The sequence below is a fragment of the Euleptes europaea genome, chromosome 8, assembly GCF_029931775.1.
Source record: "Euleptes europaea isolate rEulEur1 chromosome 8, rEulEur1.hap1, whole genome shotgun sequence".
NCBI lineage: Eukaryota > Metazoa > Chordata > Lepidosauria > Squamata > Sphaerodactylidae > Euleptes > Euleptes europaea.
This window is the reverse complement of record NC_079319.1, coordinates 7,818,697-7,834,406: the sequence shown is the minus strand read 5'-3', so window position 1 is coordinate 7,834,406 and position 15,710 is coordinate 7,818,697. Positions and strand designations below refer to the sequence as shown.

At 44.6% G+C, this 15,710-nt stretch overlaps 1 protein-coding gene across 1 annotated transcript in view; it reads right to left on the bottom strand.

Annotated features, from left to right (window-relative positions):
* Window positions 1-5,868: 5,868 nt before the first annotated feature.
* FAM135B (family with sequence similarity 135 member B) overlaps window positions 5,869-15,710 on the bottom strand; it is a 73,888-nt gene continuing 64,046 nt past the window's right edge. The window contains exons 14-19 of the mRNA XM_056854653.1: window positions 13,936-14,027; window positions 9,976-10,073; window positions 9,643-9,794; window positions 7,660-7,770; window positions 6,708-6,821; window positions 5,869-6,087 (exon numbers count right to left, since the gene is read on the bottom strand). Of these exons, the coding sequence (XP_056710631.1) occupies window positions 5,882-6,087; window positions 6,708-6,821; window positions 7,660-7,770; window positions 9,643-9,794; window positions 9,976-10,073; window positions 13,936-14,027 (773 nt within the window). The 3' untranslated portion in view covers window positions 5,869-5,881. The remainder of the gene's footprint in view (window positions 6,088-6,707; window positions 6,822-7,659; window positions 7,771-9,642; window positions 9,795-9,975; window positions 10,074-13,935; window positions 14,028-15,710) is intronic.

Below are 15,710 nucleotides of genomic sequence, written 5' to 3'. Positions count from 1 at the left end.
ATAGCTGACATGTTCTGCAGTTGACTCATGAGCAGCAACGTCGACTTAGATCCACATTAGATGGATCTCTGGATCCATCCCACCTGTCAAATTTCTGTGATAGCTGAGCCATACATGCAACAGAACTAAAATGTGTTCTGGGTTAGGGAAATTTGGACTAGTGCTTAAAAAGAGAGAGAAACCCCTCCCCCCAAGTGATGATTCCAAGTCTTAGATTCGTCTTGATAATATAACATTTCCCCCTGTAGGGCAGGTGGGTTTAGGAGACTGCCGGAGACTTTATACATTATGATCCGTGTGGGGAAACCGCAGTGGCAGTCCTGGCTGCACCACCTAGGCAATGTGTGAAGCCTAGGCCTGCATCAGAGAAGGTCATGCGCCAGCTTCTCTCCATGCCAGAGAACTGGAGTAATGTTCACATGGGCAGGAGCCACAAAGCGTCCTCGTCTCTCATGTCCCAGGGCTTCTGATATGTATGAGGAGGAGGAGGAGGAGGAGGAGGAGGAGGAGGAGGAGGAGGAGGAGGAGAAGAGTTGGTTTTTCTATGCCAACATTCTCTACCATTTAAGGAAGAATCAAACTGGCTTACAATCACCTTCCCCTCCCCTCGCCACAATGGACACCCTGTGAGGTAGGTGGGGCTGAGAGAGCTCTAAGAGAATTGTGACTAGCCTAAGGTTGCCAACCTCCAGGTACTCAAAATACAAAAGCAGCAAACAATTCTTATTAGTGCTTACACATAAATGACAACAACAGAACAGAGTGAAAATAACACATAGGAACTCCTGAAGATATATATATACAACATATATAACATAAGTTTAAGTGCAGTCTCTATGCACCAACTGTCATGCTCTTCAAAGTATGTATTTGTCTTTCTTCAATGAGTCCAATAACAGGTACAGTCCCAAAAGAGCCACTTATTGGGAAAAGATGGGGGATGGCCGTTTCAAGTCTTTTCTTCAGCCCCAATCAGAAACACGTTTTCAAAAGTGAACCCAACAGTCAAATTTTTCACTCAGTTCTCAGTTCCCCGAAGGATACTCAAAAGTGCAGCTGAGTACCTGTTATTGGACTCATTGAAGAAAGACAAATACATATTTTGAAGAGCATGACAGTTGGTGCATAGAGACTGCACTTAAACTTATGTTGTATATATTGTATATATCTTCAGGAGTTCCTATGTGTTATTTTCACTCTGTTCTGTTGTTGTCATTTATGTGTAAGCATAAATGAATTGCTTGCTACTTTTGTATTTGGAGACTCCTTTGCAGTTTTTCTAACCATTTGGTATTGGCACGGAGGTGCCTATTTTGGATTGTAACCTCCGGGTACTAGCTGGCGATCTCCTGCTATTACAACTGATCTCCAGCCGATAGAGATCAGTTCCCCTGGAGTAAATGGCCGCTTTGGCAATTGAACTCTATGGCATTGAAGTCCCTCCCCTCCCCAAACCCCGTCCTCCTCAGGCTCCACCCACAAAACCTCCCGCCGGTAGCGAAGAGGGACCTGGCAACCCTAGACTAGCCCAAGGTCACCCAGCTGGCTTCATGTGTAGGAGTGGGGAAACAAATCCAGTCCACCAGATTAGCCTCCGCCACTCATTGGAGGAGTGGGGAATCAAACCCAGTTCTTCAGATCAGAGTCCATCGCTCCAAACCACTGCTCTTAACCACTACACCTCACTGGCCAATATGGGCCTAGGCTTCTCACATTGCCTAGGTGGTGCAGCAAGGACATGGATCATAATGTATGAAGTCTCCGGCAGTCTCCCAAACCCACCTGCCCTACAGGGGTAAATGTTATATTTTGTGGTGCCGAACAACCGTTTCCCGTGCCTAAGCAGTAACAGAAGGACTCTGCTTGTTCTAACAGAAAGATAACAATTCAATTCAGTGATGTTTAGTAGACAGTCCAATATTATTTTATTAACTCAGGAGGAGAAAGCTGGCTTATTAAAATTAATATAATGCATAAAAATGTACCTGCCACCTGTTGATTTTATGAAGGGGGGGATAAATATCAAATCCATGTCTTTTGGAGAAGGAACGTATTATTGTCCTGTTTAACGTGTGTACAAATTGTTACATATATCTCGTGTAATCGGCCTGGTTTGGAAATTTAAAGCAGCCGAATGAATTATTAATTTGGAATTTTGATGACAAGCAATATAGACCTAAGAAAAAACAAATCCCAAAAAATCAGACTGACAAAGATGCTTGACGCCCATCTATGAAGATATATATATATATATTTGTGTACGAGATGAACAGCTGTTAATGAGGTCATTTAATATATTTCTATATATCAATCTATGTATACATATATATATATGTATTTATATATCCTCAATAGAAAGAGATATTTTAAAAGCCTTTTCAAAGGAGGCCAAATTAAATCCTATCTTGGTGATTTTCCAACTTGTAGATGTTGTTCTGTACAATTGCCATGGAAGGTTTTTTTTTTTTTTTTTTTTTGTACAGTTGTAATATATATATATTATGTAAGACAGGATTATACAATACTTAAGGTCTTTACAAAGACAAATCCCAATTAAAAAACAGAGCAAGATCTGACAGCTTCAACTCGTCAGCCAATCAGATTATTATTGCCTATAATTTTGACACGCTTGTGGCAGCATTTGTGAAGATGAAGTCTACAATGGTTCGTATAAAAAGAACAACACTGCTATGCTGGATCCATGGTAATCGTCACAAGTTCTAGACTCGGCTGATGGCACCCCATCCTACTCTCAGGGGCTCATCTGTGATCCAGAGATTTCCCTCAGTGGGAGAAGTGGATTCCACCCAAGTTACCAAGAACCGCGTCTGACATAGCTAATGACGACACATCACGAGGTCAAATCAGAATGCCTGTCGGCATCAACAGGTGGATCGGACTCACGGTTCTTGATCCAAAGTCCCATTTGCCTCACCAGGCATCCCTCCATTGGCTGTCCTAGACTGGAGGACAGGACTTTTCTGAACATGGCACAAACACAAAATATAGCTCCTGCCAGTCACAGTATCAGTGGGGGGGAAAGTTTTAACATTGGAATTTTATAACGACATTAACAAGAAACAGAAGCGAGTTACAGAGGCTGTGGCCCAAAGCATTGGGGGGCTCTGGTGTGCATGCAAGCACTGGGCGCACCAGGGTTTCTTCATTCTCTTCAATGCTGGGGGATTCACCATGCGTGACCTCCAGTTACATGCACAGAATGAGGACAGGTGCTTGGTATGGCGATGGAAAGTGCCGTCAAGTCACAGTTGACTTATGGTGACCCCGTAGGGTTTTCAAGGCAAGGGACTATCGGAGGTGGTTTGCCATTGCCTGATGTCATGTGGGCTGAGAGACTTTTGAGAGCACCGTGATGGGCCCGAGGTCACCCAGCAGGCTTCCTGTGGAGGTGTTGGGAAATCGAACCCGGGTCTCCAGATTAGAATCTGTCCCCTCTTAACCATTACGCCACACTGGCTGTCATGCTGCCTCGGTATGCTAAAGTAAAATAACATGTCCCAATGGGTTTAAGTCATCCAAAATCTTTGCTGTTTCTTATTCTTGTTTCCCTTTTAGATGTAACAGAAGAAGAAGAGTTGGTTTTCTATGCTGACTTTCTCTACCACATATGGAAGAATCAAACCGGCTTACAATCACCTTCCCTTCCCCTCCCCACGACAGACACCCTGTGAGGTAGGTGGGGAGAGAGTGCGACTAGCCCAAGGTCACCCAGTTGGCTTCATGTGTAGGAGTGGGGAAACCAATCCAGTTCACCAGATTAGCCTCCCCTGCTCATGGGTAGAACTACACAGATAAGGACCCCCAAATACTATAAGTGATTGTGATAAAGTCAACACTCTGGGTGACCTATGGACCGATAAGGATGCCAACTCCAGGTCGGGCTCCTGGAGTTGGGGGGGGGGGTAATACTGGGAAGGGTGTAATTTGAGGAGCTGCAGGAGCTCAGTGGGGTCATAATCTTGTAGAGGCCACCCTTCAAAACTGCCATTTCCTCCAGGGAAAATTGACCTCTCGAGTCCGGAGATCAGTTGAAACCTTGGGAGAACTCCAGACCACGCTTGGAGGTTGGTAATCCAGGGTTGTTGGGAGGATACATGTTGGGAGGGAGAATCATGTACACTGCTCTGAGCTCTTTGGAAGAAGGGTGGGATAAAAAAAAAAGACATTCTAGACAGGTGATTCTTTTCTCAGAGATTTCCCGCAATTTGCCGAGTTGCAATCTGGATACACTTGAAAAGAATTAATGAGATAGGGTCACCACATCTAAAGATCTCAAAGAGTGTCACATGATGAAGAAGAGTTGGTTTTTATACCCCAATTTTCTCTACCTTTTATGGAGTCTCAAACTGGCTTACAACGACCTTCCTTTCCTCTCCCCACAACAGACCACTTGTGAGGGAGGTGGGGCTGAGAGAGCTCTGAGAGAACTGTGACCGGCCCAAGGTCACCCAGCTGGCTTCCTGTGGAGGAGTGAGGAATTGATCCTGGTTCCCCAGATTAGAGTCCACAGCATGGGATTGGAGCCTGCACACATGCAAGGCTTGAAAGAAGTGCCTTATTTATACTTCTTTGCAATGGGTACCTCTAGGCCAAACCAAATGACCCACAGACGGTTCTCTTTGCAGTCCTCTTAATGCAGACAACTGAAGGCTTAGGGGCCAAAGTCAGCTTCTGGTGCATTCCAATGTGGCCTCAAATCACGGTCCTCAAATCCAAGGACATCTCCCATAATACCTTAGCTACTACCTCTTATGTTAGCTGTGTTACAGGTGAAGGGCTTTAAATCCTTGCTTTAAAAAAAATCTGAATACAATTACAGATCAGGTCAACAGATGGCTTTGTCTGTGTGAATTCTATTTTGGCTGTAAATGTGGTTCTTTATATACACAGACTATTGGATTTCCACTTATAGGATATCCCCACCCCTTAAAAAGTGCTGAAATTCAGAAGTTTCCATTCATAACCATTTCTTTCACGTATTCTGATGCCTCCAAATTTAACCCGAGTCGGACTAGCAGAAATGGCAAAACTGACTGGGTTAATAAATCAAAAAGATAATGATGAATTTGTTAAGGAGTGGGAGGTGTGGATTGTTTATTGCAAAAATGAACTTAATGTGAAAAATGTTAAAGGTTATAACTTAGACTAGGTTAATTTTCTTGTTTCTATTTTTCTTTCTTTTTTAATAACTAGAAGGTTTTACAAAAAAAAATTTTTTTATAAAGATTTAGAAAATAATTGCTAAGAGGATTACGAAGATAAGTTAGAGATAGAAGAAGGAAGAGGGGAAGTCAAAGTAGGGGAAGATAATTGTTATATATATGTTAGTCTTAATTGAGAATTAGAAAAGACTGAAAGGTAATGTTAATTGATTGTATTGAATGTATGAAAAAACAATAAAAAAATTTATTAAAAAACAAAACAAATTTAACCCGAGTCGGCTTCTTGCTGCTTGCAATGACCACGCAGAACCAAAATAGAAACATTCCCCTCCACGGTACAAATTAAGTGATGGAAAGAGAGGCTGGGGGGGAGGTGAAGGATACTGGTCCAATCATGTGCATTTGGACGACAGAATCAGCCTTTGAGGACATAGCGTTAGATGAGTGAACACAAATGGACACAGAAATTGAACATCTGCATGATTACGTCTTTCAAAAAAAGCACCAATGTTTGGCCCTTTGAATACTGTATTAGCCATAGCACTTTATTCTTCCCAAAATCACGAGACGGCGCACGTCCCACCTTGTTATTGACTTATTCCGTTATTCCCAGTCCTATAGCCATCTCGTCGCTCAAGAATCTGATCCCCCTCCCTTATCTGTGTTCAGCTTGTGTTGTTCCCTCGAGACTCATAGTCCTACTTGAAATAGCTGAGTCCAGCCACCAGGAAAAATTTCTCCAAGAACAGTTCCGAGTCCAGCACCGCAATGTGGGCGGCCCGCCCGATCAAAGTGTTGGCCGTGTTCGGCAAAGCGTGAAAGACGTCGTGACGGATTAAAGTGCATTCCCTCGCCCCGACGACGGGCTGGAGGAGATTGTTGATCATCTCGGCGTAAACGGGACCTGGGAAGGTTGACAAATCTGGCTGTTTCATGCACGTCTGCTTATTTATTTAAAACATTTATCAGCCACCTTTCTTCCTTATGGAGATCAAGGCGGCTTGCAACATAGATACAATACATACATTAAAATCACAATGCAGAACTGCTACTCAACTTAACTGAATGTGGTCCTAAATGAAACACTCTTCAACTGCCTCCTAAGGATTGACAGTGAGGGGGCGGGTACATCTCTTGGAGGAGGTTGTTCCATTACCTTGGGGCTGCCACTGAAAAGGCCCTGTCTCGTGTACCCACCAAATGAGCTTCTTGATTGATAGCACAGTCAGAAGGGTCTCTCCCTGCAGTCTTAATTCCCAGGAGGGAACATATGGGAGAAGACAGTCCTTCAGAAGATGAATTCACAGAAGCAAATAATCAGGCTTTGCAAGCAGATGCTGCTTTTCGAGCATTCAAATCACTTCACATACAATCCAGCGCTAAAGAAGGAAGTCTGATGGTGGTCCTGATCTGACTGAGGCAGCTGTTTGACCACTATTTATTAATAATCAAAATTTGGGAGACCGTATCACGGACATCCCGGCTTCTCATATGGTTGGGACCTGAGTGTGGAATGAAGCTTACCTGTATGCTTGTCTTTCAGTGCAGAGCGACACATTTCTATTCTCGCAGAATGAAATGGTACGTAGCGGTCTTGCGGCGAGGCTACCAGGACTACGTTTTTGAAATACTGAAGACCTGTGGCAAGGAAATTCATTATATGCATTGCTTTAGACTTCTGTAGGGGAGCTTGTGGAAACTCTAAACAGGAAGATGAGGACGAGGTTCCGCAAATGGTGTTCTCAACTCAAGAAAGCAGGAAACTCGGGGACGGTTTTAGCAGACAAAGAGCAGGAGAGGGGTGTTAAACAGCTGCTCCCACACCACTCTTTGCTTCCACCCAAACGTGCAACAATAACAACAACCCTTTTTAAAAAACAAACATAGAAACAATATAACCAAAAAATATATATAAAGTTGAATCAAAGTATTGACAGAGGGCTTAGTATTTAACTTTCAGAACTCTCTTAGCCTCATGTACCTCACAAGATGTCTGTTGTGGGGAGAGGAAGGGATGGAGATTGTAAGCCATTTGATTCTCCTTAAAAAGGTAGAGAAAATCGGCATATAAAAACCAACTCTTCCTCTTTTTAATGTATTGGTTTAATATTTTTATTACATTGTTTCACATTGTACATTGTTCTTACCTGCCTTGGTTGGTGGGATGCCTTGGTTGGTGGCAGGCAAATAAACACTTTGAGTAAATTTTTAAAAATGAAATAAACAGGATGACATCTGGACAAGGGGTTTTCATGGAATAATATGGAGAGGTCGGCTGAGGACTCTGCTTTGAGTTGCCATTTTTGTTTGCTGTCTGGTGTTTCTTACAGCTTCTAGTTCTGCTTTGGGGGTTGGGTGGAAGGAAGGGCTATACAGAAGTAAGAGCCATGTGGGAAGTTGTGCAGCTCGTGTGGTCGTCTTCCTGACATTTCTACCTTGCTTATTTGGGCAGAAGTTAACGCACCGTAGGGCTCACCTGTTTTTTGGCTCAGCTGATAGAGGAAACACTTCCGCAGGTCTGCGTTGTCCCTAAAGGTCAGCTGTAACAGCGACCCAGACTTCTTCAGCTTCTGCATGAGCCACAAGCCTGGAACAACAATTGAAATAATGTATGCCCCCCCCCCAAAATTAATTTGATGAATGCGAGCTTTAAAAAATTCTTATTTTCTTTCCAAAGTCGTTTCTGAGAACAATCCTAAACAAGTCTCTTCAGGACTCTATTCACATCTGTTTAATAAGGCTAACTCCCAGGAAAGTGTTCTCTGGATTACACTGTTAGTAGTTCAAGGCCTATAATTAGGGTTGCCAATCTCCAGGTACTAGCTGGAGATCTCCTGCTATTACAACTGATCTCTGGCCAATACTGATCTGTATCAGTTCACATGGAGAAAGTGGCCGCTTTGGCAATTGGACTCTATGGCATTGAAGTCCCCTCCCCAAACCCTGCCCTCTTCAGGCTCCTCCCCCAAAACCTCCCACCAGTGGTGAAGAGGGACCTGGCAGCCCTACTTATAATCTATACGGCTCTAACCTAGATGGCCCAGGCTAGCTCAGTTTCATTCAATCTTGGAAGCTAAACAGGGTCAGCCCTGGTCAGTACTTGGATGGGAGATCACCAAGGAAGTCCTGGATTGCTTCCTTTCTCCACCCCTCCGTTGGCAACACCCACTGTGTTGCCTGTCTCCTGTCATTCCTCCCCTCCCCTCTTTTTCTGCCAATCATTTTCTTTACTTTTTTTTCCTTATCTGCATGTGGACTGCCGAAGGAACATTGCAACGTTGAACTAACCCCATTGATTTGCGCAGGGTCCCGATTTAACTTTTTTCTAACATTTCACTTCCCTTAAGTGGGCTTTGTAACTAGGCTGACTACCCACGAGGGGAAAGAGAGGTCCCTCCTTGTATAAACTGAAAGCAATCATGTGCATGATTTCCCGCTCTGCTCCCCTACCTAGGGGAGGGGTGGGAGGGAAAGTGCCTACATGGACACTGTGGTTAGGCTCTTTCTCCATGCGGTGCAAATGAAGCGATTCTCCAAATGGTGCACGAACACAAGAAGCACACAAAAGTAGCAAGGGGGGGACAAAGAAGTCACCTGGTGAAACAGCAGCCAATCACAGTGCACCATTGCACCAATGCTAGAGCGCATGCGCAAAACCAAAATAAATGGGGAGGGGAAGGGAGGAGCATCTTGGGCATTCGCAATGTCACGAATGACGCCTGCAGAACATTGTCCTTTTCCTAGAAGGTGCAGACGGGGGAAAAATGTTCTTGGGAAGAAGTGGGGATTCGAACCTTCATCTCCCGGGTCCTAGTGTAGGGATTTTGAGTATTGGTCCAAATCCCCAATCCACTATGAAGTTCACTGGGCCCAGTGACATACTCTTGTAGCCTAACTCACCTTACAGGGTTCTGAAAATGTGGAAGAAGAGACCCATAGAAGTTCTCCTGAGCTCCTTTGAGGAAGGGCAGGATAAAAATATAATAGAAAGATAAATTGATCCAACTGCTGAAGTCCACCATGTGAGATCCCAGATGCATTTCACACAAGTTGACTTACCAATAGCACACGGACCTAGAATGTGTGTGTGTGTGTACACACAGGCATGCTGGCCAGACCATGGTGGTAGAAAGTGCTATCAAGTCACAGCTAACTTATAGAGTCCCCTCATGGGATGGACAGTGGTGGTTTGCCATTGCCTGCCTCTAAGTAGTGACCAGGGCTGACCCTGCTTAGCTTCTGAGATCTGATGAGTTTGGGTCAGCTGGGCCATCTAGGTCAGGCCGTACACTTTACCAAAATACCTACCAGTTACTTTAATTATCTACAAAACAAATCTCGCTAATGATGCCTCAAGCCAAAATCAAAGAAACATCTGTTAGAACATTGCATCACTACCTGTAGCATCTTCTGAGTCCTTCTTGAAGCAGCTAATAACTATTTTCCCAGTGATCCTTACCTGTACTAACTAGAGTACTGTTGTTGTAAAGGGTTCCTAAGTGAGGCCCAGACAGCGACAGGAAAGTGTGCAGCTTATTGAGGTAATAGCGGAATCTGGGGCGAGTCAGTACCGAACGAATGATGACGTTGCCAAGAGAGTGTCCGATAAAGCTGTTGAGACATGCAATGAATTACAGTGATTTTGTGTGTGTGTGTTTTGCCCCATCTTTATTTATTTCAAGCCTTTCTTCCCACCGGACTTCTACTTTGAGTCTTTTAATCCCAGTCTCCTCTCAGATTTTTAGCCCCCTACCGCTAGTCATGCTCTTTACCTTTCAGTCATGCTCTTTACCTTATTCGGGAGATCGACAGGTTGTACAACTGAATGTGCTGAATAATCTCATCCAGCAACCGGTCGGTCATTGTATCAAAGTCAGCAAAGGTATCCGTCTGTGAAAGAGATAATGATGTCAATTGGTTGGTCTCTCTCAATTTTCGGTATTGTTGTGGACAAGAATCACAGAGTCTGTCATAGTCGTAGCCTGACCTAGGTGGCCCAGGCTAGCCTGATCTCGTCAGATCTCAGAAGCGAAGCAGGGTTGGCCCAGGTTAGTACTTGGATGGGAGACCACCAAGGAAATCACTATGCAAAGGCAGGCAATGGCAATCCACTTCTGTTAGTCTCTTGCCTTGAAAACCCCATGAGGGATTGCCATAAGTCGGTTGTGACTTGATGGCATTCGACCCACACACACACACACACACACACACACACACACACACACACATCATAGTCATAATAGGAGTGGGGTCACAAAATAAAATTTTGGATATTTTAAAAGACAAGCGCATGATAAACATTTCTCTTTCAGATCAACATTAACTACATTGGTCTACAGCTTGGTTTTTTGGCCGTCAAGTCGCAGCCAACAGATGGCGCCCCCATAGGGCAGAGGTGTCGAACTCAATTGTTACAAGGGCCAAATATGACACAAATGCCACTTTGTCGGGCTGGGCCATGCCTCGCCAGCCCAGAGAGTAGCAGAGTGGCTGCCTTGATTGGCTTGCAGGCTGGATAAGAGCTTTCAAGGGGTTGATCCAGCCCATGGGCCTTATGTTTGACACCCCTGCCATAGGGTTTTCAAGGCAAGAGACATTCAGAGGTGGTTTGCCATTGCCTGCCTCTGTGTCATGACCCTGGACTTCCTTGGTGGTCTCCCATCCCAGTACTAACCAGGCCTAACCCTGCTTAGCTTAGAGCATGGTTTCAATTAAGACCACCCAGTTCTGCAAAGAAGAAAAGTTGAATCCCCCAACCTTTATACATTGGACAGAATGAAGCAAATGTTCCTAAATTTGCCTAACCTCCTTCAGAGCTCTGAAAAATCCCAGTCCCTGAGAACTTGACATTCATATTTGTCTATCTGCCTACAACGTTACAGAATTGTAAATAAGTTCTAGGTGTATTTTTTTCTAATGTGCATGCAAATGTTACAACAGACATTCCTAAAAAAAAAAAAAATTCTCCCTAGTTAACACTGAAGAGCTTAGAAACACTGGTTCTTGTAGGTTATCCGGGCTGTGTGACCGTGGTCCACGGTCACACAGCCCGGATAACCTACAAGAACCAATGAACTCTGACCGTGAAAGCCTTCAACACGCTTAGAAACACCTTTCTGTAGCCTCTGTGGACACCAGGGGGGTAAAACTGAGGAAAACCAAAATGGTATCAGATTGCTCACTGGAAGTGAAGTCCCACATGCCAGGATTCGGTCTGATAAGCAGTTCAAGGGAGTGAGCTTAGATCTGATTTAGCAGGTATGTGCAGTTACCCCTAATCAAAACTTCATTGCAAGAAATAGAATTTAACGTCAGTCATAGCTCCTGAAAGATCCCATTACCATGTTCTCTCCTTTGGACCTTAGAGGCTCTACACACTTTTTCTCATAGAATCATAGAGTTGGAAGGGGCCATACAGGCCATCTAGTCCAACCCCCTGATTAATGCCTAGAGCATCCCTGACAAGTGCTTGTCCAGCCTCTGCCTAAAGACTGCCAGTGAAGGGGAGCTCACCGCCTCCCTAGGAGGCTGATTCCACTGTCGAACAACTCTTACTATAAATTTCCCCCCCTAATATCCAACCAGTACCTTTCTTCCCGCAATTTAAACCCATTCTTGCGAGTCCTATCCTCTGCTGCCAACAGGAACAGCTCCCTGCCCTCCTCTAAGTGACAGCCCTTCAAATACTTCAAGAGAGCCATCATGTCCCCCCTCAACCTCCTCTTCTCCAGACTAAACATTCCCAACTCCCTCAGCCTTTCCTTCTAGGGGTTGGTCTCCAGGCCCCTGATCCTCCTACTCACAGTTGGCCTATTGTTAATCTGTCCATTCCATGAACTCTGATTTGTACTTCCAAACTCTGAAGGTGTGAGACTGGTTGTGGAACGAGAAGCTTGGGAGACAGACATTTGTTTGTTTTTAGAGAATCGTGCTATCTGTTTCCATGCAATTAGCATACATTACTGTTGAATGTGGACCGTAAGAAAGCTACCACAAAATTGCATCATTATAACAAAATTACCATATCGCACCGGACCACTAATTACTACTTAACAAGCGCCAGCGATGCACTTGTGCGAATCGTTGGTTGGCATGATGCTGTGGTTTGCGATAAACGGGAAGGACAGGATGAAAGAAACAAATTTACGGGAATCCGGGAGCCAAATGCTTCACATTTGGAACCGTGCTTTGGTAATCCAATAAACTGTGAATCAAATTGAACGCGAATGAGATGCCAGGGAAATAATCATCCAATGCTGGGACAGAAATTTGAGGAAAACATATCTAGTAATTAATGTTTTTTTGGTGACAAAATCCATCTTGTTAATTGCAGCTCTTTCAAAAGGAAAATACTGAGCATATCCAATTTGCAATATTGCCTTCCACTAAATGAAATATAGGCTCCTGCCTGTTTGTTTTGTCTGTGCAGATAATTAATGGGTGCCTCCAAAGCTCGGTATCTTAAATCTCACATGTTATTTAGCAATGTAAAATTCCACTTAATCAAAAAGTACATAGTGGGGTCATTTTTTTATGGTGTATTAATTATAATTTTTATCTGGCTTTTCGGGCCAGATTGACTCTCAAAATGGCCCACAGCAATCAAAATCTCATAAAATGGAGACAAGAGCAGAAAGGTGTTTGAGTTCTGACTGGGCCAGGGTTGCCAACTTTGACTTTGAAAATTCCTGGAGATTTGGGGGCAATCCCTGCGGAGGGTAGAGTTTGGGTGGGGGAGGGAGCAGTAAGGATGGGGTGCCATAGTGTCTACCCTATGAAGCTGCCATTTCATAGAATCATAGAGTTGGAAGGGACCACCAGGGTCATCTAGTCCAACCCCCTGCACAATGCAGGAAATTCACAACTACCTCCCTGCCCCACATCCCCAGTGACCCCTACTCCATGTCCATAAGATGGCAAAAAATATATATCCTCCAGGATCCCTGGCCAATCTGGCCTGGAAGAAAATTTCCTCCAGGGAAACGGTAGTCTAGAGATCAAGTAGTCTAATTCCATGATATCTCCAGGCCCCACCTGGAGTTGGCAACCTTATATTTATATCTCTACTCATTGGGTGACACTGCGACCATCACTTATCACTCACTATAACCCATCTCCTGGGGGAGTTGTGAGGATAATACAGAGGAAGAGGGACTCATGTCCATCAATTATCCTGAGATCTCCATGGTAGAGCATCTGCTTGGCATGCAGAAGGTCCTAGGTTCAATCCCTGGCATCTCCAGTTAAAAGGATCAGGGAATGGGTGATGTGAAAGACCTCAGCCTGAGACTCTGGAAGGCCACTGCTGGTCTGAGTAGACAATACTGACTTTGATGGACCAAGTGTCTGATTCAGTATAAGGCAGCTTCATGTGTTCATCTGTTCAAAGAGAAAGACTGACACAAGGTATTCCTTGGGAAAGGGATTTCCAAATGAGCTAGATCCAGGCACAGTGGAAGCAGTAGTAGGTCTACAGGTGGTGCCATCTCGTCACACTACAGTGGATAACCATCCTTTCCACCCCATTCCCCAGGGTACTGGTAAATGAGTATTCCCCAGGTATTTTGAAACACAGGACAGCAAGCTGCTTGTGCCTAACAGGGTCGCCTAAGTGGCAGGCCAGATTTTCCACATTGTGTTGAATAACACCTGTCGATTGATAGTTTGTAATTTTACCAATATAATATTAGTTAAGTTTGTGATTCAGTGTGGACTGCGCAGAATGAACGGGGGATGCGTAAGACTAAAATACCTGGTTTCGTTCGGACATCAAGAAGTCCAGCTTTCCGCCAGGAAGACCCAGTTCGATGAATGTTTTTACCAGCCGGAGATCTGCACTGTTACCTTCAAAAACAACACATTGCTTTCTAAGTCCCTGATTCCATAAGGAAGCACGTCATCCACCCACCTGCCCATCTTCAGACACCTGCCATACTTGCTTCTTTTACTGAGAAGATCATTTCTGTTGTTTTCGTAAGATCATTTCCAATATGCTTGAATAGGCTGCTTGGGTTGTGTCTATCTAAGGACTGCCTATTCCATATGAACCTACCCAACTGCTAAGGTCACCATCTCTGGCCCTTATTTGGGTGTCCCTGTCTTCTGAAGTTAGACAGGTGGCAAACTGAGAAAGGGCCTCCTCAGTCTATCCGCTGGGGCTTTATCCCAGCAAAGTGTTCTTCAGACGACACTAGAAAACAGCAAGAGTCCAGTAGCACCTTCAAGACTAACAAAATTTCTTGCAGGTGATGAGCTTACCAGAGCCACAGCTCACTTCTTCAGATAAGCTCATACCCTGCAAGAAATTTCATTAGTCTTTAAGGTGCTACTGGATTCTTGCTCTTTTCTACTGTTAGTGACAGACTAACACAACTACCCATCGTGAACTATCAGATGACAGTGTTAGTTTCATGGATTCCCCCCCCCCCAAGCCAATACAGCAGCTTTATTTATTTATTGAAAATATTTTTATTCCACCTTTCCATCCAATTCAGGGTCCAGCCCTGATCTGGATGGTCCAGGCTAGCCCAACCTCATCAGATCTCAGAAGCTAAGCAGGGTTGGCCCTGGTTAGTACTTGAATGGGAGACCACCAAGGATGTTCAGGGCTGCTACACAGAGGCAGGCAATGTCTGACTCTTGGCTTGAAAACCCTATGGGGTCGCCATAAGTTGGCAGCAACTTGACGGCTCTTTCCACCATGTCCAAAGCTTGCCACAGAATGCTGGTTCCCTGTTTCTCTTCTGAAATCTGACCCCCTAATCTCCCTGAAAATGTATGGTGTCACTACTTTTTCACAAGCTACATACACACATTGTAAACCATTTACTTTGGGGGGACACTTATTGATAGGCTTACCAACTCTGGGTTGAGAAATTCCTGGGAATTTGGGGGGTGCAACCTGGGGACAGCAGGGTTGGGGAAGGACCACAGTGGGGTCCATTGCCATAGAGTTCACCCTCCAAAGTGGCCCTTTTCTCCAGTGGAACTGATCTCTTTGGTCTGAAGATCATTTGGAGATCTCCAGGTCCCACTTGGTGGTTGGAAACTCTACTGATCAGCTTCAGTGAATATGTGTCCGATAGGCTCTCCGCCGGCCCCGGATAGAAACAAGATGGTTTCCCCCACGGACAAAATGGAGTCCTTTTGCACTCCGTCCCTCCCCATTTGCACCTGGTCTCCTACCCAAGAACTGCAGCTCAATGGAGACCCGCCCCGGTAATGGCTGATCTGATACCGGGTCCCGCAGACCAATATTGGGAGCCCGGGAAGATCAGCCACTTAACACACGCATTTAACTCTGAATACTTTTGCTCAAGTCTTTACCGGTAGTTAGCTTCGGTATTGTGTCTTTGTTTACAATAATCCAATCAACCCCATTGTATCCACCCTATATATGTTTCAATATTCCCCCATACCTGTATGCTAGCCTTAAGTCTTTGAACTGCTGAAATCGCTGTTCTTCTGAAATAAACTTTTAACTCACTGTATTGTCTGGAGGAAAGTTATTGCCAGGAACGCATCGAC